The sequence below is a fragment of the Capricornis sumatraensis genome, chromosome 2 (assembly GCF_032405125.1).
Source record: "Capricornis sumatraensis isolate serow.1 chromosome 2, serow.2, whole genome shotgun sequence".
Lineage (NCBI taxonomy): Eukaryota > Metazoa > Chordata > Mammalia > Artiodactyla > Bovidae > Capricornis > Capricornis sumatraensis.
The window spans coordinates 136,644,935-136,669,953 of NC_091070.1; the positions used below are offsets into that span (position 1 = coordinate 136,644,935).

At 40.7% G+C, this 25,019-nt stretch overlaps 1 protein-coding gene across 1 annotated transcript in view; it reads left to right on the plus strand.

The window, feature by feature from the left end:
• Nucleotides 1-25,019, plus strand: part of VAV3 (vav guanine nucleotide exchange factor 3) — a 432,262-nt gene that overhangs the window by 174,570 nt on the left and 232,673 nt on the right. The window contains exons 3-4 of the mRNA XM_068966607.1: nucleotides 20,035-20,093; nucleotides 23,021-23,086. Of these exons, the coding sequence (XP_068822708.1) occupies nucleotides 20,035-20,093; nucleotides 23,021-23,086 (125 nt within the window). The remainder of the gene's footprint in view (nucleotides 1-20,034; nucleotides 20,094-23,020; nucleotides 23,087-25,019) is intronic.

The following is a 25,019-nucleotide window of genomic DNA, read 5'->3' on the forward strand; positions in this document are numbered from 1 at the left end:
TAATCAATAAAGCAGAAATAGATGTTTTTCTGGAACTCTCTTGCTTTTTCCATGATCAAATCTCTTAAATATGCCATATTTTGACTGGATATTCATTTGGGGGTGGTGTTTAAGACAGAAGATTATAAAAATAAAAGAAGACAATAATATTGGGACATAAACATCCTATTAGAGTACACTCTCTCATTGCATAGAAGCCAGTATAGGGTAGATTCAGCCTGCCTTGTTCTATCCAAGAAATTAGATTAATTTGGCATAGGAATTTTGGTATAGCACGGTGGATATGTTAAGGCTGCTATTGTGGCAGGGTTTAAAAGATGTTTATGAAGTTATTTAGACATGAGTTATTTCAATAATTTCCTCTGTATATAAATATTTTCTCATTTGGAAGTTCTTTCCCATTCCTAGGGACTGCCAGGAGGCAAATCTGCTTGGCAGGTGAAACCAAGCACTGTCCAGCTGCTAGGCAGGGCGTGTCTGGTATATCCCATGTCTGAGTCTGTTTTCAAAGGTTGGCTGGAAAGAATAACTGAGTAACAGCTTCAGAAGAGGGGACTGATGACTCCCAAAGAACTCTGGTGAGAGAGTTGTGAACTTTATTGACTTTCTTCCTCTCTTTTTGTCCTGTAAGCAAACTGTAACCATTCTTCCAGGTTTATCTGAAGTTAAGCGGAAACAAAATATCGAATGAAAAACTGTGTCAGAGGAAAAATTAGGACTGGGAGCAACAGAGTAAGGCCCTGCATGCTCACTGGTGTCATTTTGCCCACCAGGGCTGAACTCTGTTTCTATAGCCTTTGAGAAGATGGTTTTCTTTCTGCCAGTTCTTAGTGAATACTCAGACTCTGAGGGAAATTCAGATTATCCTGGATTGACCACATTGCTCAGAGGCGCTAATGACTAAAAAGTACTCCTTGCTCATTGTAAAGTATCCAAGTTCCCGAAAGAAAATCTTCCAAGACTCCTAAGGTGAAATCCCTTTCAGGACTTAAAGCCCACACACATCAGAGTTCTAATGCAGCAGATACTGTTGTACTACTTCAAAAATAGCTATTTAGGTAATTCAGCTAAAGTTACTCCTAAAGAAAGCATCAGTAAGCACCTGGAATGAAATAGAGAAAGAATCTCAAAGTGAAATTAAATAATAAAAACACAAGTTAATCTTCAGCTTTTTTCTTCTTAAATCATAATCAAGTGAGTTTCAAAGATCTGATTAAATTCAGCGTAATTTAGGTGGGAAGGAGAATTTAATGTATGGTGATTGCACTTGATCCTCAGCAAAGGCTGAGAAGGAAAAGCAAGATGAAGTGTGGGGGTGGGGGGACTATGAATCACATTTCCTTAAAAATCTTCCTTTATTAGTACCGGTCCATGTGTGATCACACATGTGTACATACCCCACAAATAGTTGCAAATCCCTCAGTAGGAGGCTATTTCTGAGCCAGCCTGAGCTTTGTGAATCCAGCCGGACAGGTCCAGGTCAGCAGGCCTGACGTGAAATCCCCCAGTCACATGGGTCTCTGAGATTCAAGACAGTTCTGGGTCAGCTATTTCAGCCTTTGTCGAAAACACTGGAGCAGAATCGTATTTCTAAAAAATGCCTGGATTTAACCGTATCTCCAGTGCACCTTTTATAGTGTAATGAACTAGAGTCAGGTAAGATTTTCTGAGGTTTGCTCCAGCTAGACCTGCTTCTCTGGGATTTGGTGTATCCAGGAGTGCACAAGTCAGGTAGATCCTGTTTGCTTGATGCTGACCATATCCGTTTCCCTTGCTGTCTCCCAAGCTCCTCAGTTCTGAGCTGGGCGAGTGTTGAAACAGCTTGCTAGGTTCAGGCTTCTTCCTCTGAGCTGTCTTGTGCAGCTCCCAGATCAGTATTGTTAACACGCTGTTTTTTGACAGTTCATTCTCCAGCTCAGTAACTTTTATTAGCTTCCCATAAATAAATTGCCTCCTTGGCTGAGCATTTAATACTGTCTTTCTCCAACTAGCCTCTTCAGTCCTGTTTCAAAACCCCTCATCTTGAATCCATCTCCAAATATTTTCTTCTATTGTTGATGCACCTCAGTCGTTCCCTTGTTCAGATATCATTATTGACCATCAGTGTGCTTTCTATGTTCTGTAGATACTACAGTGAACAGGGCTGGCAGACCCACTGCTCTAATGCACCTTTTACTGTAGTTCAGGGAGACAAATAATAAACAGATACATAATAGCAAGGAGGGATAAGAAAGCCTTCCTCAGTGATCAATGCAAAGAAAAAGAGGAAAACAGTAGAGTGGGAAAGACTAGAGATCTCTTCAAGAAAATTAGAGATACCAAGGAAACATTTCAGGCAAAGATAGGCACAATAAAGGACAGAAATGATAAGGACCTAACAAAAGCAGAAGATATTAAGAAGAGGTGGCAAGAATACACAGAAGAACTGTACAAAAAGATCTTCATGACCCAGGTAATCATGATGGTGTGATCACTCACCTAGAGCCAGACATCCTGGAATGTGAAGTCAAGTGGGCCTTAGGAAGCATCACTATGAACAAAGCTAGGGGAGGTGATGAAATTCCAGTTGAGCTGTTTCAAATCCTGAAAGATGATGCTGTGGTAGTGCTGCACTCAATATGCCAGCAAATTTGGAAAACTCAGCCCTGGGCACAGGACTGGAAAAGGTCAATTTTCATTCCAATCCCAAAGAAACGCAATGCCAAAGAATGCTCAAACTACTGCACAATTGCACTCATCTCACACGATAGTAAAGTAATGCTTAAAATTCTCCAAGCCTTCAGCAATACGTGAACTGTGAACTTCCAGATGTTCAAGTTGGATTTAGAAAAGGCAGAGGAACCAGAGATCAAATTGCCAACATCTGCTGGATCATCGAAAAAGCAAGAGAGTTCCAGAAAAACATCTGTTTCTGCTTTATTGACTATGCCAAAGCCTTTGACTGTGTGGATCACAATAAACTGTGGAAAATTCTGAGAGAGATGGGAATACTACATCACCTGACCTGCCTCCTGAGAAACCTCTATGCAGGTCAGGAAGCAACAGTTAGAACTGGACATGGAACAACAGACTGGTTCCAAATAGGAAAAGGAGTACGTCAGGGCTATACTGTCACCCTGCTTATTTAACTTCTATGCAGAGTACATCCTGAGAAACGCTGGACTGGAAGAAGCACAAGCTAGAATCAAGATTGCCGGGAGAAATATCAATCACCTCAGATATGCAGATGACACCACCCTTATGGCAGAAAGTGAAGAGGAACTAAAGAGCCTCTTGATGAAAGTGAAAGAGGAGAGTGAAAAAGTTGGCTTAAAGCTCAACATTCAGAAAGCTAAGATCGTGGCATCCAGTCCCATCACTTCATGGGAAATAGATGGGAAACAGTGGAAACAGTGGCTGACTTTATTTTTCTGGGCTGCAGATGGTGATTGCAGCCATGAAATTAAAAGACGCTTACTTCTTGGAAAGAAAGTTATGACCAACCTAGATAGCATATTGAAAAGCAGAGACATTACTTTGCCAACAAAGGTCCGTCTAGTCAAGATTGTGGTTTTTCTTTTGGTCATGTATGGATGTGAGAGTTGGACTGTGAAGAAAGCTGAGCACCGAAGAATTGATGCTTTTGAACTGTGGTGTTGGAGAAGATTCTTGAGAGTCCCTTGGACTGCAAGGAGATCCAAACTGTCCATCCTAAAGGAGATGGGTGTTCATTGGAAGGACTGATGTTGAAGCTGAAACTCCAGCAAAGAGCTGACTCATTTGAAAAGACCCTGATGATGGGAAAGATTGGGGGCAGGAAGAGAAGGGGATGACAGAGGATGAGATGTTTGGAAGGCATCACCGACTCAGTGATGGGTTTGGGTCCACAACTCAGATGGACTGGGTGAACTCCGGGAGTTGGTAATGGACAGGGAGGCCTGGCATGCTGCAATTCATGAGCTTGCAAAGAGTTGGACACAACTGAGCGACTGAACTGAACTAAACTGAATATTTTAAATGTGAGAAGTTATAATAAGTATGAAAAGGGTAGTGAGTTATAGCACAGGCACCTTCCTTAGTTGGGTCTATGATTTATCTAGCAGTAATCATGAGTTGTCTTGATTTTCATGGTTTTTAATTTCCAGCATGTGGTTCTGAGTATGTGTGGGCTTTCTTAGTTTCACCAGGCAGGGCTCTTGCTTCTAGACCCTAAGGACCATGTCTTTCATCTCTCTTTGCTCTCCAACCATGTAGCATCAGGGCTTTCATATGGGAAGCAGCACATGTAGTGGTCAACAGAGGGCACATTCTAGGTCAGGTCACTTGAGTGCAAGTGTTGGCTTTGCTGCTTGCAGCCTCTGGAGTGTGGTCTCTTTAGCCTCTCTGTTCTTCACTTTAGCTGTCTCTAAAATGAAGATGATGTCATTATCTTCCTCATAAAATTGTCATGAGCATTTAATAAAGTGCTCTGGACAGAGATTGGCATGGCATGCATGGGTGTGTATGTGTGCATTTGAGTATATATAACAGTACTCAGTTTTTACTACTGTTATATTTTTTGGCCAAGGTAACTTTAAATCCATATAAATATTTATACTTCCAAACAGAGAAATAACCCTTATAGAAATTAGAATACAGTATTTCCTTATGGTCTACTTAATTGCCAGCCAGATGGAGGAACATAAGCTGATGCGCTCTAGCTTTCAACAGTCATATATGGGTTCTGTTGCGTTAACTGCTCCTCTTGTATTCAAGCTGATGGTACCAGAAGATTTTACTTATAAATTAATTATTTCTGTAGCTGAACACTGTGCTCTGAGTTTCAAACAAATGAGATGTGGAAATAAGTTAGAATTAATTAGGATCATACATATTTTCATGGACACTTTATTATATATAAATTTGTACCCAAATGTTATAGAGCAAACATACTAATAAATTTTCATAAGCCATTAGCATGACTGCATAATAAGGTAGTCCTGGTTTAGTAAATATTAATATCTTTGTTACTTGTTGAAATTTACATGGTCTTTCATAGGAGGTTATGTTAATAATATGTTTCCTGTTTGTTTATTGTTTAAGCAAAAAGACGCAGGAAGTTACAGTTATGATGTATTTATATTTTCATATGAATTTGAACTGTACTATTAAAAGAATTGTTTTATGCTATAAATGTGCAAGGTTTATATTTCCATAGTACTTTTTAACTTTGAAAAATGTTTTCTGTAAAAACGTCAAGGTTTCTAAATATTTCAACAAAATATGGAAAAGGTAGCCCACCTTTGCTTCAGCAGTGTGATGGTGAGTTAGTATAAGGTGAGGTTTGATGCTACAGTTGTTCACATGGTGTTAGACACATCTGAGGGTTCAGTGGAACATGGAGCAGCATTTAGCTTCTGAGGTGGTTACATTCCTTGGGGATCAAGATACATGAGAATTAAGAAACATAGCACAATCAAAGGTCCCACTCTAGAGGTACTGGCAGCATCATCCACTTTTAGCAGATCTGAGTATTCAGATCTGGGTTTCGATCTAGGTTCTGCTATTGGCTTGTCATATGCTTAGAAATCATTCTACCTCTGACCCTCAGAGGGTTCTTATTTTACTGATATTAGAATATCACAGAACTCATAGATTTTAGGAGAGTAAATGACACTAAGCACTAAAGCAACCCAAACATGTTACTGGACTGCTTAAACAACTTGCCTAACTCTGTGACCTGTCAGATGGAGTACTAACTTCTCTGTGGCCATTGGCAATCTGGATCTAACCCACCTAAGGATGCAAGGGAAATTGCACTATAATTTGTCAAGTCTGATTCAGTTGAGTTCAGTCACTCAGTCAACTGTCTGACTTTTTGTGACCCCATGGACTGCAGCGCGCAAAGATCCCCTGTCCATTACCAACTTCCAGAGCTTGCTCAAACTCATGTCCATCGAGTCAGTGATGCCATCCAACCATCTCATCCTCTGTCATCCCCTTCTCCTCCTGCCTTCAATCTTACCCAGTGTCAGGGTCTTTTGCACTGAGTCAATTCTTTGCATCAGGTGGCCAAAGTATTGGAGCTTCAGCTTCAGCATCAGTCCTTCCAATGAATATTCAGTACTGATTTTCTTTCGGATTGACTGTTTGATCTCCTCACTGTCCAAGGGACTCTCAAGAGTCTTCTCCAACACCACAGTTCATAAGCATCAATTCTTTGGCACTCAGCTTTCTTTATGGTCCCACTCTCACATCCATACATGACTACTGGGAAAATCATAGCTTTGACTCTACGGACCTTTGTCGACAGAGGAATGCCTCTGCTTTTTAATATGCTGTCTAGGTTGGTCAGAAATTTTTTTCCAAGGAGCATCTTTTAATATCATTGCTGCAGTCACCATCTGCAGTGATTTTGGAGCCCAATAAAGTAAAGTCTGTCACTGTTTCCTTGTTTCCCTATCAATTTGCCATGAAGTGATGAGACTGGATGCCATGATCGTAGTTTTTTGAATGGTGAATTTTAAGTCAGCTTTTTCACTCTCCTCTTTCACTTTCATCAAGAGGCTCTTTAGTTCCTCTTTGCTTTCTGCCATAAGGGTGGTGTCATTTGCATATCTGAGGTTATTGATATTTCTCCCTGCAATATTGGTTCCAGCCTGTGCTTCATCCAGTCTGGCATTTTGCATGATGTACTCTGCATATGCATTAAATAAGCAGGATGACAATATACAGCCTTGATGTACTCTTTTCCCAATTTGGAACCAGTCTGTTGTTCCATGTATGGTTCTAACTGTTGCTTCTTGACCTGCATACAGATTTCTCAGGATGCAGGTAGGGTGGTCTGGTATTCCCATCTCTTTAAGAATTTTCTGCAGCTTGTTGTGATCCATATAGTCAAAGGCTTTAGCATAGTCAGTGAAGCAGAAGTAGATGTTTTTCTGGAACTCTTGCTTTTTCTATAATCCAGCAGATGTTGGCAATTTGATCTCTGGTTCCTCTGCCTTTTCTAAATCCAACTTGAACATCTGGAAGTTCTTGGTTCACGTACTGTTGAAGCCTAGCTTGGAGAATTTTGAGCATTACTTTGCTTGCATGGGAGAAGTTCCTGTTGGAGGCAGACATTTGGGGGCCCATTCTTACCAGTGTGGACTGGCTCACAAACAGGTAAATTTATGGATCTCTGGATCTCACTGTCTTCCCTGTTCATGAGAAAGAAAAATAAATGGAAAGAAGGGAAGATGTTAGAGAGTTTCTTAGTCCATCTGGGATGCTGTGACCATATGCCATAGACCAGTTGTTTAAATTTCTGCTTTAAACAACAGAAATTTCTCATGGTTCTGGAGGCTGAGAAGTCCAAGATCAAGGTGCCAGCTGATTCAGTGTCTGCTGAGGCTTGTTTTCTGTTTCATAGACATCTCTTTGCTGTGTCCTCATGTGGAGGAAGAGGAGTGTGAGCTCTCTGGGGTCTTTTTAATAAGGGCACCAATCCCATTAGCCTTCAAGACCCACTCACTTTCCAGAGGCCTCATTGCCCAGTATCATCACATTGGAGATTGGTTTTAAAAATATTAATTTGGGGGGGATACAAACATTTAGGCTATCACACACAATGACAACATTAATGCTTTTGCATGAAAAATGCTGGAATGGAGCGTCTGCTCAAAAGAATCTAAAAAAGAGTGGATATATGTATAGGTATAACTTATTCACTTTTATTGTATACCTGAAACTAACACAACATTGTAAATCAACTATACTCCAATAAAAATTAAAAATAAATTTATTAGAAATTCAAATCTCAACTCCTGTGTCTGTTCCTAAAAGAAGCCTCCCCTGGAGTCTGGGACAAGGACTGTCTGTCCTTGCACTCTCACAGGCGCTGTGCACCATGCCTCCACAACTCTTATCAGCTGTGTAATGGTTTATCCGCATCTCTGTGATTGTGTGCTTGTCTGTCTCCCGACCCTACTGTGAGCACATTGTGGGCAGAGGACTTGGCCAGCTTTCAGTGTCTCGTGGGGTGGAGCCTGGGGTAGGTGATGAATGTCCTGATGGGTGACTGTCAGATTGACAGGTGGAGAGAATGATTAAACACTTGGCCCTTAGAGATGGCAGGAAAATGTGAACTGGAGAAGGCTTGCATGGAGGAGCAGTTTCCTCCTCCCCCAGGGCTCCCCGCTCCCTTTCCTGGTCTCTTTAGCACTATCCTCGTTCTGTTAAAATGGGCCCCGGGCCTCCAGAAGTGTAGGCTCTGGCTGTGTTTTGAGCACATCAAGCTGGGGAGTCTGATGGGGCTGTATCGCTCATAGTTACCAGCTGCATCTGTAAAGTGACAGGTTTGGCCCTTCGTTTTCTTCACGATGGACCTGATTTCTTCTCCTTAATACTGTGAGCACTCAGAAGGTTTTTGTCTGGACTTGTCTATAGCCATTGGGCTTCCCCAGTGGCCCAGACTATAAAGAATCTGCTTGCAATACAGGAGACATGGGTTTGATCCCTGGGTCAGGAAGATCCTCTGGAGGAGGGAATGGGTGCCTACTCCAATATTCTTGCCTGGAGAATTCCATGGACAGAGGAGCCTGGTGGACTATAGTCCATGGAGTTGCAAAGAATCGCACACTATTGAACGGCTAACACTTGTCTATAGCCATTAACTACATGTGACTCTTGGGCACTCAAATATGCCTTTGTTGAATTATATATGCCTGACTGTAAGATATATTCCAAATTTTGAAGATTTAGAATAAAAAAAATATGAAAGTCTTGCTTTTTTGTCTTGGTTACATATTTCTGTGTTCTTTTTAATTTTTTCTAATGCAGCTTCTTAGAATTTTAAAGTTATTTGTGTGGCTTGCATATTTCTGGTTAGAAGACTATTTATAACATAATAAAGAATGAGTTTACCTGCTTTTTAACTGTTTAAGTGCATATGAAAACAAATATTCCTAAGCAGTATGAAATGACCAGTGTTACCAAACCAGCCAAGACAAAGCCCATTTAAGGACTGTCGTTTTGTTCACCTAGCCCTGTAGGCAGAGGTGCAGTTTCTGTTAGGTGATTTGAAATATGAGAATAACTTTTGCAGACATTTCTGGAGCAGACCTGGGTCTGGGACTAAAGATGAGGCATCTCCAGGCTGGAAGAAAGGGATATGTTCTACTCCACAATTGGACCCGTCATCCTGGCCATGTTGCCTGTTTGTTCCTGCACTCCAGTTTCATCCTTTAAAGAAGGAATAGCCATGTGGGCAGCATGCTGGAAGCAGGAAGCTAAAGAGCAGAGATCTCTGCGTGACTTTGAAAATGAGCCGGGTTTGGAAAATATGTTAACTTTGACACAGCTGAATGATTTGTGAGCAGTTTTAAAAATTCATTCTATTTCCAAGTCCCTTTAGTAACACAGAACTCTCCCAGTCTATTTCTGATCACAAAAACAACTTCTTCTCCGGCCTGATACTAACACATAGGACATGTCTGTTTAAAGTGAGTTGTGTGAAAGCCACAGTGGGTTCTCAGTGAACTGGTAATGACACTGCTACAACCTCAAATGCTGAACTAGCATCATTACTATAATTGTACAGTGAGTAATCAGTGTTTACCTACAGGGTCCACAACTGAATTTTCTGTTGTGATAGTGAACATGTTAAAAGTGTCACATAATCTTTGCAGATTGTATCTCTGTGTTAAGGCAGGAAATGATTTGCAAATACAATTATGTTTTCAAAACTAAAGTATTTCTTAGTTGCATACAAATAATTGAATTCTTTATTATTCACATACTAAGTTCAACACATCCTAACAGACTACTGTAAATATAGGAGAAGCAGTATTTATGTTTGCATCTAACTAGAGAGTTGTGCTTCCAGACACCTAACTCTGCACTGATGAATTTCAGGTTTTGTCTGCTTTGGTATTTGGATCCAGGGGATGGTTAGAATGGTATGTAAGAAAAGCAGTAAATTCTCTTTACTTGGTGTGAGAAAATTAGCATGGCTGATACCAGTTTGCTTTTCTCCTGCCAGTACTTTAGTTTGAAAGTGTTCATTTTGAAACTATCTCTGTGAATTATAGTAAAGTGAATTTTACGACCTGCTAGAATTTATGTGTATGGTTCCAGAATCTATCTAGAGCACAGCAGGCAAAGTGATTGGACAGGGCTGAACAGGAAATATGAAGAGAGTAGGCAGAATAAGGCTGAAAGGGAGCAGAAGCCTCAAGTGAACCTCAAGTGAAGGTTGCTGAGTGTGCAGCTAAATGATTTGATCCCTGCACGAGGGCTCACATTCAAGAATTTTAAGGTGTGCGTAGTGGTGATGGTGGGGTACTCAGATGGACAGTTCTGAAACTCATACAGCCTCTATGGTCCCGAAGCAGAAGATGAATTTGAAGGGAGTGAAGCTGAAGGCATGGAAACGAACTGGAAGGCTGTTCCAAAAATCAAGGCAAGAAATAGGGCCTGGACTAAGGCAGGAGCACTGGGAGAGAGGAGGAGTTGGACTGAGAGACATTTAAAAGGGTGAATTGCTAGGGTAGGGTGTGAAGAAGTGCCAGTCTGGAAAGTTTCCTGGGTGTCTGGGCAGGTGAGGGAGAGGAGTGAGACTGTGGGCTCCTTGGGAATAGGGAGCAGAAACAGGCTTGAAGAGAAGTTGCTCTGTTGGGTCTTCTGATGCAGAGTGTGGAGGCTGAGAATGTAGAGACAGCAAGATGACAGCGGTGTGGAAATGCCTCATAAGACAAGAGCTGGTCTGTTTGGTTTAGAAAAAAATTGGCGTAGTGACCTTGTCTCTTAGAACCTGAAAACTATTCACTGTCAACCAAATAAGGAAACTATGATTTGGGAAATGGCAACTAGTAAGATCTTCTCGGAGAGTAAGGGGCAAATGTTCTCATTGGAACAGGTGATGATGGAGGGGATGGGGTCAGAGGGTGGTGCTTCTCACCCATCATCCCTCACTTAAAGTGCAGACAGTCCAAGAAATTCTCTTTCGCCTTTCAAGGTTCAGCCTAGGGTCCCCTCGTTTAGGGTCACCTTTTGAGCCTCCCTTTATCCTTCAGGTTGAAGGGGAGAGCTGACCTCTCTCTCCTCTGGGTTGTGGATGTACTTTGAAACACTAGGTGTTTGTTTTTCACTAATCACCCTTGTGGTCTTTCCTGACAGCTGGTGGGTTTTTCAGCGAGTAGGAATTATCTCCATTTTGTTATCCTCAGTATATGGAATTGATCGTATCTAGCTCGTAGAGAGTATTCTGTAGATGTTCGTGAAGTAAATGCAGGAGATTCATAGGCAAGAGAGTGAATTGGAAAAATCAGTAGCCTGGGTAGAGGATGAGGGACCTGGGTTCTGCTGCTATTGGTTCTTTGACCTTGGACAAGCTAGTTAATTTTTCTGCACCTTGGTTTTCTTATAGGCAAAGGAGTTTGAGTGAAAATCTAGGAAATTCTTGAATGGTCTTCAAGAGGTCCCTGGATTTCAGAATTTGGTAGACTTATATATTTAATGTGTATGTGTGTATTTATATGTAGGGTCCCCCAACCCCTCCAACCCCAGGAAAGAACCAAGAACTTTCATCAGACTCTCAAAGCAGTGTGTGACTTAAAAGTAATTAAGGATCACTTGAATAAACTGTGGTGATGGCTCTAGAATTTCTCTATAGGATGGAGTTGGGAGGATTGCTGTATGGTTCGGAGTGGCAAAGGACTAGTCCTGAAATTGTGATTAAATGACAAATGTACTCTAGTTACATGGATTTTTTTAAAAATTATTTTTAATTGAAGGATAATTGCTTTACAATGTTGTATTGGTTTCTGCCATACATCAACATGAATCAGCCATATATATATATATATATGAACCTCCCTGCCACCCCATCCCACCCTTCTCGGTTGTCACAGAGCCCCAGTTAGAGTTCTCTTGAGTCATACAGCAAGTTCCCACTGGCTGTCCTTTTTACATATGGTAGTGTATGTTTCCATGCTACTCTCTCCACCCATCCCTCTCCATCCGTCCCACCTCTCCTCCCCTGAACCCCCACGCCTCCGCATCTACAAGTCTGTTCTTTATGTCTGCATGTCCACTGCTGCCCTGCAAATGGGTTCATCAGTACCATCTTTCTGGGCTCTCTATATATGCATTAACAGACAATATTTGTTTTTCTTTTCTGAATTACTTCACTCTGTATAGTAGGCTCTAGGTTCATCCATCTCATCAGAACAGACTCAAATGCATTCAGTTTTACGGCTAAGTAACATTCCATTGTATATATGTACCACAGCTTCTTTATCCGTTCATCTGTCGATGGACGTTGCTCTCATGTCCTAGCTATTGTAAATAATGCTGCAGTTAACATTGGGGTTCATGTGTTTTTTTTTCAGTTACGGTTTCCTCTGGGTATGTGCCCACTTGTGGCATTGTTGGGTCATATAGTAGCTTTATTCCTATATTTTTAAAAAGGAATCTCCATGCTGTCTTCTGTAGTGGCTGTATCAGTTTACATTCCCACCAACAGTGCAGGAGGGTTCCCCTTTCTCCATACCCTCTCCAGAATGTATTCCCTTTTCTCTACACCCTCTCCAGATTTTTTAATGATGGCCCTTCTGACCAGTGTTAGGTGATACCTCATTGTAGTTTTGATTTGCATTTCTCTAATAATGAGCGGTATTGAGCATCCTTCCATGTGTTTGTCAGTCATGTCTTCTTTGGAGAAATGTCTGTTTAGGTCTTCTGCCTACTTTTTGATGGGATTGCTTTTTCTGGCATCGAGTTGCAAGAGCTGCTTATATATTTTGGCAAGTAAACCTTTGTCAGTTGTTTCATTTGCTAATATTTTCTCCCATTCTGAGGGTTATTTCTTTACCTTGTGCATAGTTTCCTTTGCTGTGCAAAAGCTTTTAACTTTAATTAGGTCCTACTTGTTTATTTATTTTTATTTTCATTACCCTGGGAGGTGGGTCATAGAGGATCTTGCTGTCATCTTTATGTCATAGAGTATTCTGCCTGTGTTTTCCTCTAAGAGTTTTATAGGTATTTATATTTATTTGAGGCAGTGAGTATGGAGATAATGGGGACTGAGAGGAGATGATCTCTGAGCCCCTCCCTCTGTACTGCCAGTTCTCAGAGCTGTTTTAATTCCATATGAGCTGTATGTGATTCTCGTCCTCACTAGTGTTTCATGAGCAGAATGGGTAGGAACATTTGTTTGCTTGCTTTTTACTAAAATTCACTGTAGCAAGGTCAAATGCAGTTGTTTTCCAGGCTCTTAGAATTACTTCTGTATGACAGGAGTTGGGATTTTTATTTGATTATTTTGATTAAATATTAATCACACAGAAGCAGAAAATGAACACTAAATAAAAGAAAAACATTCACATCCACAGCCCTCATTTTTAAAGAGGAAAGTGTTATAATTAGACCAGTTTAGCAACTGTTGGCAGCTATTAACAGACATTGGCTATCCTGTACTGGAATGTACAACATAATTTATTAAATATATTCCCAGCCTTTGGAAAGTTTTCTTTTGTGTCATATAATAACTTGAGGAAGATGTCACATTTAATTTTTGAAAGTGCTTTGCAAAGATCAAAGCTTACTTTACCAATGGTGATGGTGGCAACAATGGCATTAGGAAATAGCAGTGAAAGTATGGGATGGTCCTAAGTGGACACCCAGCTAGTGAGAGGTGGGGCTGGGATTTAGAATCCAGAAAACATGAGTCTTAGGCTTGCATCGTAACCAGTCTAGTATATTGCTTTCCTAAAGAGAAGTTCCTTTTCTCTATAGCACTTTACTTTTGAGACCTCAGAATAACATATATAGAATAATTCTTGCATTTATGCTTAGTATCAAGACCTGCACAAGATAATTTGGACCCACTTGAACACATACAGATACTCTACTCTTCTGAAAAATGCAGATGTGTTTCTCATAGTTCGTAACTTTCTTGATACAGAAATAATATTTTCATTTTGTCTGGTTGTACTGCTTTGCTTTCCCCACAGAAGAAGTGCCGATAATTATGGTATTCAAAGCAACGACAGGTATTTTAGGAAAGAAAGGTGCAAACGTGTTGCTGGAAATGGCCCTGAGCCACACTGTATCCTAATGGGGTAATTCACTGTATGAGACGAGAACTGCAAAGAAACTTCAGGTAATGAGTTCTGTTGACTTCTTAGGAGAAGGTGAGATATTTTGTTATTCTGAAACTGAGCATCTGGTTGGATTTAGAGTAAGGCTTCATTGTCAGACAGTTGTGTGCTTGGGTGAAACCAGATCTCTGTGCCGCTTCTGGTTGCCCTGAGCTAGTCTACAGGTCTGTCCTTCTGTTTGAGTTACCCAGCTAAGCACCGCCAGGCCCACACTCCCAGCTGTGTCCTCTGGGGCCTGGCTTTTCCTCCGTGACCCCACAGGGCGCGTGCTCTGACTGTAGGGACCATGGTGCAGCACCCCTGTCTGTGGCATCAGCTGCGAGGTGGCAGCTTCCTGCTGCAGAACCTTCCGGGACTGCTCAGCTTGTCTGCCACATGGGGTTCAAGCCTGCAGCCACCTGATTGCCCTTTCAGAACCTCCCTTCCTGGAAGGAACTCTTCCCCAGGAATTCCCGTTCCATCCAGCTCCCAGTTCAGGAATCTTCAGAGCCTTCTCATTGCTCTGGGAGAGAGTTAAGAGAGAAAGGTTCAAAGTAGATAACCGAAGGAGGTAAAACCATAATTAATTTGCATTTCTTGGCGGACCTGTGTGCTGGTCCCCATGGTTCCTCTTCTTCTTCTCTATGTCCACGGCTTCCTTAACTCAGGGCTTTGAAAGGACTTTGAAAAGAGCTATGACAAACTGGTTCTGCACGGTTGACTCATTTTCCTCACAAATTACAGTATCAACAGCACTGAATGTGCTGGATTAGCAGAGGGTGACAATTAGCCAGAAGGTCTCATGAAGAGAAGAGTTAAAATGGGTGGCTTTATTCGTATACAGTGTTGCCATTCTGTTTTTGTAGACTTTTCATTTCACAGCTTTTAAACTGACTAATGGGGATGGAAGGAAAAAATAAAGAGCTCAAGCTAGATAAAAATTATCATTAGGGGGGATTTTGATGGGGGAGTGCCGCTGTGTATGTTGTCTCTAGGTTTGAGGAGATAAGCAACTCTTTCTCATACTTAATATTTAATTTTCATAATGGACCCCTTCTTCAATTATTCATTCATTCCTCACTTGTGGCAGGCTAATCTCTTTACATATCTTTACACATATTATCCCTAATCCTCACAACAGTTTTGCAAGGTAAGTATTAGTCATTCGTTTCAGTAACAAATATTTTTGTGTTAAGTGGTTGTAGGAACCTGGCTGTGAGCTCAGTGATGGGAATAGAACAGTGAAGAAGCAACTTCATTGTTGGATGGGAAAGACAGACAAATGAACAGGTCATTAGAATGCCTTGTTATGTTCTTTTAAAAAAATATTTATTTGGGTCTTAGTTATGGTGTGTGGGCTCAGTAGTTGTGGTGCTTGGGCTTAGTAGTTGTGGTGCTCAGGCTCAGTAGTTGTGGTGCACAGGCTTAGCTGCTCCACAGCATGTGGGATGTCCTGAAACAGGGATGTGACCTGCATCCCCTGCATTGCAAGGCAGGTTCTTAACTGCTGGATCACCAGGGAAGTCTCTGCCTTGTTATATTCTTACACACTTCAGGTGTGATGTGAATTTGTGCAAATTTTTTGAAGAGTGATGGTTATACCTTAGTCTGTCCCATCTTGGAATCCTTTCTATAGAAATACCTGCACACTATTGAAAAGGTATTTGGCAAGAATGCTAATTGCAGCATTGCTGTAGCAAAATGAAAAAACTCACCAGCAAGGGAATGGTTAAGTCATCATGTTCTATCACATTGGAATGTGGTACAACATTCAAATGAATAAAGAAGATCTGTATGTGTTGATATCACTATCTGTGATATTTTGTTAAATGACAAAAGCATATTTGTAGAAAAATGTGTATAAGAGAAACACATTACCTAAAATAATGATCATTAAAAAAAAAAAAATCCTTCAAGAGTCACACCAGATTCTTACCTCGGGTTTCCTTTAGGCAGAAAGTGAGAGAGCTGTGTGTGTGTGTATGGGTGGCGGGGGAGTGCAACTTTTATGTATTTCTATAATATTTCAGCTGACAAGATAAATATGAGTCCTTCTGAAATATTTTAAATAGTAGATAAATTTTTAAACAAGGTGGTAGGTGCTAGGGCAGAGTGATGTCCAGGGTCGTGTGGGGACACAAAGAACCCAGTCTGGAGCAGGGAGATGGTCAGAGAAGGCTCTGGGTGGGAATCAGCCAGGCTGAGTTCAGGATGAACATACTCAGGTGTTTGGAGAGAACAGAGAACAAGAACTTCCTGCTCAGGAGTATCCTGGAGCTTGCGGGTGGGCAGTGGTGGAGCCGGCCCCTCCACACGGTGGCAGCCAGTCCAGATGGTCCTGGGTGCTTCCTCCTCCTTCAGCTTCCCCAGTGCCTCGGCCTCTGCTCCTAAATAGGCACCGTTTCTGCCTCTTCTCTAGCTCCCCTGCTGCTGTCTTAGCTGAGGCCTCCATTTCTTACCTGGATGATTGAGAACCCTCCCCTTTGTGGATCTCCTGGCCCCTGCCTCTGCCCACTGTCCTCCTACTCCAGTCTGACCCTCACATTGCCACGTGACCTGCTAAAGATGCAGTTTTGACCTGCTTTCTTCCTTAAACTTGTCCAGTGATCCTTCATGGACTTTGGAATCTAGCTCACCCTTGTAAAGCATACACACAGAAGCCCTGCCCACCTCTCCCACCTTCCTCACATGTCACTCTTACTCCTATCGGCTGGAATTTTTTTCTTTTCTTTATAAATGCTACTCTTCTTATCAAACAAAGGATGGATGTAGGTAGGGAAAGAAAATCCATGATGTGGATTTAGTAGTTGGTTGTCAGCCTATTAACCTGCAGATATTCTAACTTGTTACACCTCCTTTCTGAGAATTAATGTCTATATGTCACACTATTTGAGGCAACAATTTAGAAATTAAGACATTTCAAGGCCAGTTTCAAGGTCAGTCTTCTTACTGCCCTAGGGGATATTTCCTTTTGTAAATATACTTGGATGGATGTTTTTAACAGCAGGTCATTCTCCACATGGACGGCTTGAGGATTTGGCATTAATTTGTGTACTTGTCTATTCCAAATCCGGATACACCCCACCTTTCTAGAATACACACTGTTCTAAAAACACTACAGTGACCAATCATTATTTGCTTTGACTAAACTTAGAGTTGGTGGATGGACCTGATGTATAACGATAGACACAAAACTGCGTGATAGTCCTCTGAGAGTCACTTTAAGACATGATACATATTATCCTTCTGTCTCATCTACAGATATTATATCTTTGTTATTTTTCTATCCTTGAATGACAATAAGTGGTCCTTCTGAGTAAATAACAAGAACTGGTTTCAGCTTGTTAATTTTCAGAAATGTTTATGCTTACATTCAACGCCTCTGTGAAATGATAGACTATCGTTTGGCTCCCTCTGGTGGACAATTGTATGAAAAAAATCAAACTATATATAGTTTTGTGGGAAGGGAACAGGCTGTAAATTTGGTGTTTTACTATTTGCATTAAAATAAATAACAGAAGTAGTAGAACACGTAGCTATACCAATGCTGTTGCTATTTCTCTTGTTATTGAGTAGTGATACTGCTGTGAAAAAAACAAATTTGAAGCTGACTTCACCCCATAACTTTAGAACAGTACTATATTAGGATAAGGCTCATGCTAAAATTCACCAATGTAGTTAATTCATGAGTCTCAATATTACTTCACAGATTATCCTGGAATTCTCCAACAGCTAGCCTTTTCCCTAAATAATACATATTTTTGGAAATTTAGCCAGTGACTATTTTTATCATGAAATCTGTTTATTCTGGTAAATTTATTATTTGTTTACGGCCTTCTGAATTTATAGACTCACTGAAGATGCTTTATCTTTATTCTGGAATATTTATTATGGATATCAAGTGTTACCTAGGTGTTTTATTTTTATATTTGTTTGTGCTTCAGCAGTTAAACCAGGAAGAAATTGCATAAAAGGTTTTGATTAAATTTCATGTGTATATAATACGTTTATTTTGTGTTTTATTAACAGTTCACATTTATTGTGTCAAGCATTTGATAGGCATTGTCTCATTTAATTTTCAGTAATTCTGTGAGACGGGTTGTTATTATCCATGTGATAAAGGCGGGTGCCTAAACCCTGCAGGTGTTCTCAGCTCACAGTTTGTAACCACAGCAACATTCTGCCTCCTGAAGTAGGTGTTACGGAAGTGTATATGTGGCTAATACCCTTATGAATAGCCTAGTACTGGAAACTTCACAGTTCCATCTTTGAAATGAAGAATTCAAAGATTACCTCAACCCAGAGATACATTTTTACCTTTTCTCCTTCTTTTTTTTCCCTCATTGTGAACAGACTGTGTAGTAGAACCTCTTCCCATTTTGTTTAGAGAGTTAAGACAATTTATGATCTTTTCATTTCTATTTAAATTTAAACATAAATGTAAAATAATTTATGTTTTCTCTGTGGTTTCATGAGAAAAATACATTTTAGCTCACTGACTTCCTCACTAAGTCTTTGAAAGAGATGCTGTTAGGTACCATCATGGGAAGGAAGGTACAATTTCTAGGTGCTAATGCTAAAGCTCTGTCAGAGCACACAGAGGGTGCTGAAGATATTTAGAAAGAATTTTTGAAACAGATACAGATAATTAAGGTAATGTAGGAAAATCTTTTTCTAGAATTAGAATAAGATAATTTTCTTAAAGTTGACATTTGTAAGAATCAGTTCAGTTCAGTTCAGTTCAGTCGCTCAGTTGTGTCCGACTCTTTGCGACCCCATGAATCGCAGCACCCAGGCCTCCCTGACCATCACCAACTCCCGGGGTTCACTCAGACTCACGTCCATCGAGTCGGTGATACCATCCAGCCATCTCATCCTCTGTCGTCCCCTTCTCCTCCTGCCCCCAATCCCTCCCAGCTCAGAGTCTTTTCCAATGAGTCAACTCTTTGCATGACGTGGCCAAAGTACTGGAGTTTCAGCTTTAGCATCATTCCTTCCAAAGAACACCCAGGACCGATCTCCTTAAGAATGGACTGGTTGGATTAAGGTTGGCATTTGTAAGAATAGCCACCCTATAAATACTTTACATGCATTATCTTTTTAATTCTTATAATAAGGTAAGGATTATTAATAGTCTAAATTATTATAAGCAGTATCCAGATGAGAAAATGGAAACCCAAAGACTTTAACTAGTTTGTATAAGGATATATGGCCAATAAACGGTGAAGTCAGGATTAGCACTCACATGGTCTGGCTTGAGAGCCTACCCCGAGAATTACCGTGCTGCACAGCAGTGCTGTCAATAGAACTTTCTGTCATAGTGGAAGTGTTTCATGTCTGTATCATCCAGTGCAGTAGCCACTAGGCACGTGGGCTACTGAGCGCTTGCAGTGTAGCTAGTCCAACTAAGGAATTTGATTTTTTGTTTTTAAAATGTGAATTCATTTACATTTAAACAGCCTCTCTGTGTCTTGGAGAAGGAAATGGCAGCCCACTCCAATATTCTTGCCTGGCAAATCCCATGGACGGAGGAGCTTGGTGGGCTACAGTCCACGGGTCACAAAGAGTCGGACACGACTGAGCGACTTCACTTCTGTGTCTGGTGGTTACTGTTTTGGACAGTGCAAGAGTGTACAGGGTCTTTCAGATCGTGTAGAAGTGGAAATATGAGACCTTTAGGACTCACTTGCCTAACTCCTTGTTTTTACTGGTCAAGAAATGGCAAACCAGATGGTTAGTCGTTTGCTTAGCATCATGAAGTTAAAGCAAGGGACGAAATTACAACCCGAATGTTTATACTTCTCAGTTATAGCTCTTCCCATTCTGCATTTTGTGTGGTATCTACAAACTTACATTTATGCTGCTGTTGTTAATATTAGCTAGTAAAACTAGTTTTTGAAAATTATTTGTTTAATGAAATGCATGTCTAATAAACCCTGTCCTCTTTTCTCAGGTAATAGAAACGTTATCGCGACTTTCTCGCACACCTATAGCGTTGGCCACAGGAATCAGGTAAGCTGCTTTCTCTGTGGTTCGCGTGTCCTGTTCAGTTCAGTGAAGTGACTGTTTATCAAATAGTTACTGTTTGTAAAGCACTTTGCACACAGGGACTGCATCTCATTCACTCAGAATACCTAGTATATAAGTACTCAATAGACATTTGAAATTTGTTGAGCAAGTAAGAACTTATTCGTAGAGTTGAATAAAGCACCTTGGCTAAATATTGTTCTCAATTTACTGGTGACAGTCACTGATACGTTTATTTATTTTTTTAACTGCCTCTAACATTTCTGTACAGGTGATTCATTAAGACAAATGCTTAATTAAATAAATATTTTAAAAGATGTTGTAGTACATTTATATCCTATAAGCCATAAGAAGGAGTCACAACTTTCAGGCATTTTAAGAATTAATCAGACACCCAAAATGATATATGTACAAGGAGATATACTGAAGGTTTGGTACCAAATGAAATCTTGGAATTATAATTGACCCTTGAATAGTGTGGGCATTAGGGACACCCACTGTCCATACATTTGAAAATTTGAGTACAACTTACAGTTAATACTTGGCATCCTTTGTTCCTCTGCATCAGGGGTTTCAACCAACTGTGGATTGTATAGTGTGTACTACTGAAAAAAGTCAGTTTATAAGTGGATCTGTGCAGGTCAGACCCTCTTGTTCAAAGGTGAACTGTAAATTGGATTAATTCTACTTTTTCCACGCAGTGAAATATTATGCAGTCAATAAGTATGGAAATGGAGATACAGATGTTGTGTTGGGCCTTTTCTGTTTAAAATACAGCATATTCAAGTGAGTTCAGGTAGAAAGTTGTATTGTTAATGATGTTAGAAATAACAGAAAAGCAGTTTCAGCAGTCACACAGCCAGGCCACATGGAAGTAGAATGGATCTCATTTCTCATGTGATTTCCTCAGGAGTCTATAATTGTCTCTAGCTGTTACAGGGCTCTGTGAACCTCTGACTTGTCTTCTGTTGCTTTCAACTTTCTGTTCATGTTCAGTTTTTAACAGAGGGGATACAATCATGTCTACAGGGTTAATCAGCTGTGGCTGGGCAGCCCAGTCCTTGAGTACAAAGCATAGTGACCTTGGGGAGGATGCCCTGCAGACCCTTTCTCAGAAACAGACCATGAATTTAATAGCTTTCTACAGAGGGAGTCTATAGGTTGGAGAAATGTTGCATACCCTGTCATTTCCTCTTCAATTTATGATTTATCTTTCCATGTCAGCATATATTTTGTTATATCCAAGCAGAAGATTTTGAAATAGCATGTTTTTATCTTTATGTGTTATTAACCATATTTAGATAGCATATTCAAAAGCAGAGACATTACTTTGCCAACAAAGGTCCATCTAGTCAAGGCTATGGTTTTTCCAGTGGTCATGTATGGATGTGAGAGTTGGACTGTGAAGAAGGCTGAATGCCGAAGAATTGATGCTTTTGAACTGTGGTGTTGGAGAAGACTTGAGAGTCCCTTGGACTGCAAGGAGATCCAACCAGTCCATTCTAAAGGAGATCAGTCCTGGGTGTTCTTTGGAAGGAGTGATGCTAAAGCTGAAACTCCAGTACTTTGGCCACCTCATGCAAAGAGTTGACTCATTGGAAAAGACTCTGGTGCTGGGAGGGATTGGGGGCAGGAGGAGAAGGGGACGAGAGAGGATGAGATGGCTGGATGGCGTCACCGACTCGATGGACGTGAGTTTGAGTGAACTCTGGGAGTTGATGATGGACAGGGAGGCCTGGGTGCTGCAATTCATGGGGTCACAAAGAGTTGGACACGACTGAGCGACTGAACTGAATTGAACTGATATGGTTAATTCTGAAAGGATACATAGCAGTTTTTCTTTTTTTCCTTTTTAATTACTCGTATTTATAATTTCAGTTTTTACTACAATGGACTTGTATATAAGAATATAATAAAATGTGTCGAGATATTTATTTAAAAAAGGGTTTTGAAACTGGCATTTCTCACACATTTTAATTTATTTGAAAAATGTATGTTCCTTAAATGTCCTAAGTATTAAGTTAATCTGTAAACCAATGTGAAATATTTTCTCTATACTAAATATAATTATTTAGTGCTTATTTGTTATTTTGATGGGTCCTCTTGTTTTTATGAAACATATGACATGCTGGCTGTATGTAAAGAAAATGTAAAACTTTTGGCACCATAGTATAATCACTGTGATTTTTTTAGATGTAAATTTAGGTCATTATGTTGTTATTCTGAACAAAGATCAAAGCGTGAGACAAACAGGGGAGTCAATGGCTAGGAACAGGGCATAAATTAAAGTGATTTTCTTTGACCAGGGGACAAAGAAAACACCATACTCTCCTTGAGGCCTGTTTGACTCATTTGTCCAATAGATGAAAATACAAAAATATGACTTATATAGTTTATGGTCTGAGTAGAAAAGTATATCAGAGTCAGTGATCATATATAGAGGACATGACATTTTTTACTTCTGATTTTTTTATTGATACTAGTAAACTGAGTCATGCTTGGAGGATTGTTACCAAATTATTTGTCAGATCAGATTCTCTAAGTGCAAAGAGACAATGTGGAAGATAAGGGCCTGCTCTGAACTGGGAAGCTGCAGCGGGCAGTGAGGCGAGCCTGCAAGCGTGTGGCTGGTGGGAAATGGTGAGCACCTTAGCACGTCTGCAACCACTCACATGACTGTAGTGACCAGCAGTGATTGCTGCAGGGGTTTTGGGGTAGCAGGTGCCACAGCCTTCCTGGGGGACCCTGACACAGCCACAGGGTCCCACACTTGGGGAGAAACCCCCGATGTCATGTGAAACATGGTGACTGACCTGACCACTTTGGGTGCAGTTGGACTTGAGTGTTTAGTGAGTGGTAAATGTCCAGCCTCCTTGTTGCTCATTCACTCATTTTTCTTCCCTCTCTCCTAGGCCCTTCCCAACAGAAGAAAGCATTAATGATGATGACATCTACAAAGGCCTGCCTGATTTAATAGAGTATGTTGAGCGTTTCCAGCAAAATTTCAGCAAAATTAACACCAGTGCCAATTTTTGCATCCTTTGTGAATTGTAACAGTATGTGTTCAAGTAGCTATCTAAAGGGGAACCGTGGCTTAATGATTAAGACATGTAAGAATTAACCTCAAACTCCTGATGGAAATGTTCACAAGAAAATGTACTTCAAGTGGCTTTTAATTCCTGTTGTGTATCTTGCATTGTGTGAGTCTCTATGGAGAGTAAAGAAACAGACGGTGATGAAGTTAACATTTGGAAGTTTCTCAAAGGCATTGTAGAGGTAGTAGACGAACCTGGAATCAGGAAAATAAGAAACAATCAGAGAGAGAAGTAGCATCTACCATCAGACTTGTAGGACAGAGAATGCTTGCTCTGCAAGTTCAAGGGCAGATGAGATTAGTGTGCGAGGGCGTTATTCAGGGATGTTTCATCAGACGGTGTTGATTCTGAACAGAGAATTCTTTTGGGCCTTATTATTAAATAGTCAGGAGAGGCTAAAGGTCTTTGCAGCTGATTATCTCCTGCTGATTGAGTGACTTGTGCAGATTACAAATAAATATAAAATGTGATCCTCACCCCTCAGGGAACTGATGCCAAAGATCAGGTATGTTTGCAGAGACTTGTAATAAGACATAGATTTTGCTCCAGGAGAGATTCAGGTCCTATGGAAATTCATCCACTTATCCATCCTGATAACTCCAGCTCGAGGAGCTTGTTCTTACTATAGGACTTTTACACTTGCTGTGCCTTCTGCCCTTGTGGCTGACCCCTCACCATTCAAGTTTTCACTCAGATGGCCCTCCCAGCAAAGCCTTCCTGACTACCCTACCCAAAATTGTCACCCCGCTTCCCTTGCCCTGTGTTTTTATGGTTCTCGCCTCTGCCTGAGGTAGTCTCGGTTTGCTTCACGGACTGTCTATCTCCTCATCAGAGCACCGACTTCACGAGATCAGGGGCTTTACCTTGTTCTTGGCTATTTTCCTAGCACTTCAAACAGTGTCTGGTATCTAGTAGGCTCTCAGTAAGCATCAGTTTTCTGAATAAATAGGCCAAAGCTGCACTGAGCATCTACCTCTTCCAGGCGTGATATTTCAGGCTTGAGCTGTCCATCAGGAAACATCTGTCAGTTCCTAGAAGCCTGTGCTAACCATGTTTCCACACACTCTCTCATGTAACACCACCTTATGAAGTTGTTACTAGTATCACCACAGTTTACAAATGAGAAAAAATGAGTCTTGAAAAGCTAAGTAACTTGCTCAAGATCGTATTGCTAGTAAATAGTAGTCTTTGGGTTTGAACCCATGCAGTTCTTATTCTGGTTCACTGCGTTGACTCCCACAAGCACCCTGCATTGCTCCTCCAAGAACTTTCAGCTGGAGAGCTCTGTGATAGGAGCCATAGGGCCAGCCAGCAGCTCTCCTGGAGTAGGCTGCATGTGGATGGGCCACAAAGTCTAGTATTTCAAATGTCCATCAAGAATGGTTTCTTATTGGGCCTTCCTTGGCAGTGCAGTGGTTAAGATTCTGTGCTACCATTTCAGGGGGTCTGGGTTTGATCCCTGGTCAGGAAACTAGATCCCTCATGTTATGCTGCAACTTAGACCTGGAGCAGCCAAAAAAAAAAAAAAAAAAAAAGAAGGAGGATTTCTTAATTCTATTTAAAATCTCCTAGAATTTACTAATCTTCAGCAAAGTCATTACTGAGTGTCTCATTGAATTGGCTATAGTCTTCATCAAGTGACTATAAAATTACTGGTAATATAATTAAATTCTTTGTAGTCTTAAAAAGAATATTATTATTTCCAGTACTATGATGACATTTTTTAACCTCCAGCATTTGTCACTTATACTTACTCATTCCTATAATCTTGCTCATCTTGTTCTGTTGATGTCAGAATTAGTCTGTAAGGATGCAA